Source organism: Pyxicephalus adspersus, chromosome 5 (assembly GCF_032062135.1).
Source record: "Pyxicephalus adspersus chromosome 5, UCB_Pads_2.0, whole genome shotgun sequence".
Classification (NCBI taxonomy): Eukaryota; Metazoa; Chordata; class Amphibia; order Anura; family Pyxicephalidae; genus Pyxicephalus; species Pyxicephalus adspersus.
Window position 1 is genome coordinate 242,065 of NC_092862.1, and position 1,540 is coordinate 243,604.

The 1,540-nt window shown below is 48.9% G+C and overlaps 1 protein-coding gene across 1 annotated transcript in view; it reads left to right on the forward strand.

Annotated features, from left to right (window-relative positions):
* The window catches only part of MROH1 (maestro heat like repeat family member 1), a gene marked incomplete at its 5' end in the record, with an annotated part of 41,180 nt that overhangs the window by 29,483 nt on the left and 10,157 nt on the right, over positions 1-1,540 (forward strand). The window contains 2 exon segments of the mRNA XM_072413182.1: positions 859-996; positions 1,065-1,179. Coding sequence (XP_072269283.1) covers positions 859-996; positions 1,065-1,179 — 253 coding nt within the window.

Consider the following 1,540-nt stretch of genomic DNA (forward strand, 5'->3'; position numbering starts at 1 on the left):
CAGGGTGGTGCAGCCTTACAGGTCAATGAGAGGTCGCAGGGTGGTGCAGCCTACAGGTCAGTGGGAGGTCACAAGGTGGTGCAGCCTACAGGTGGATGGGAGGCCAATCAGAGGGATGTGGGATATGCAGACAGATGGGGAGGTTGGAGGATAGCATTAGGTATGTACATATGGGTGGACAGAGGATGTGAGGCTGAAAGATATCACGGTCTCTGTACGGATAAGAGGGTGGGGGATGGGGCAGTATACAGATGTGGGAGGTCCGGGGACAGGTGTAAGGACAGGTAGGAGATTAGGGAACAACATGGAGTACAGAGAGGAGGTCGGGGGTTGTCAGTATTTCCAGTCGGATATCTCGCTGGTTTCTGGCTCTTCTCACACTGACAGGTTGCTGAGATTTCCTCTCGTCTCCCACTTGTCACACACATCAGACAGCCTCCAGTTTTCGGTTGTACATCAGCCATGTTTCCAATTTTCCTGATGGAAAAAGCAGATAACAGCACTGGGATCTGGGTATATATTTCCACGCTGTGGGCGGGTGTAAGCACCGAGTTATCGGAAATAAATCTGTCACAGAGGAGGCCGAATATAGGACCGTAACTCTAATTCTAGTCATGTGACCTCTGCAGATTATTATTATTAATATTAGTATTATTATTATTAGTATTATTATTGCATATGATTTGGTAATATTCCAGCTGTCACCCCATAGTGGCATTATGGCAGCAGAATCTTTTCTGGAATGCATTGTTTGGGTTGTCAGAGGGCAGCTCTAGTCTTGTAGAGGGAATGCAGCATGTCCTCTTTTCCTCTTTACATTTGTGGCAGTCACACTGATTGGTTCCTTTACTTTCCTAGCTGTGCTATTGAAACACTGAAGTTCATGCTGACGCAGGGTGGGAATGAGGAGGTAATGCGGGGTGTGGAGGCCGATGGCGGATGGGAGAATATGAAGAAGGAGGATGCTCACCATGTTGGAGTAGCGTCACTGAGCAGGTGAGATGATCTGACGACATCGTATTATTTGTGTCACAATGTAAGAAATTAATCTTGTATTCTTTCAGTGCGATGGTGCGCTGTGCCGCCCCCAAACTGCCGGTGATCATAAAGAATCTTCAGGCCGCTCAGGGCAGTGTCTACGATGGTCAGCGAATTACAGCCACCGCGTTCCTGGCTCAGGTGAGTGGTGGGCAGAACAAGGGGGTAATAAGAGGGGGCAATTATGTACCATCAGGATAATGGGGCCAGCTCTTTGTTAAACAGCGGTCAATGGGAAAGAGACAAAAGCACTCACTTTATTTCCTCTTTGTGGGCTTCCGCACCCCTGCAATGCATTCTGACAGGGATAGTTCCCCCTCCTTAGGTGAACTTTGATGGTAAAGAGGTTATTTTACCACCCCCCACCCCAACTATCAGGCAGTGAAGAGGTTATTCTAGCCCTGCTCCCTGGTTGATTCCTGTACTCCCCATGAATGTGCTCTGGCAGTGAAGGCCCCCTCCCCCGGCAGGTAAAGGGTTAATTTCCCCATCTCTCTCCAAC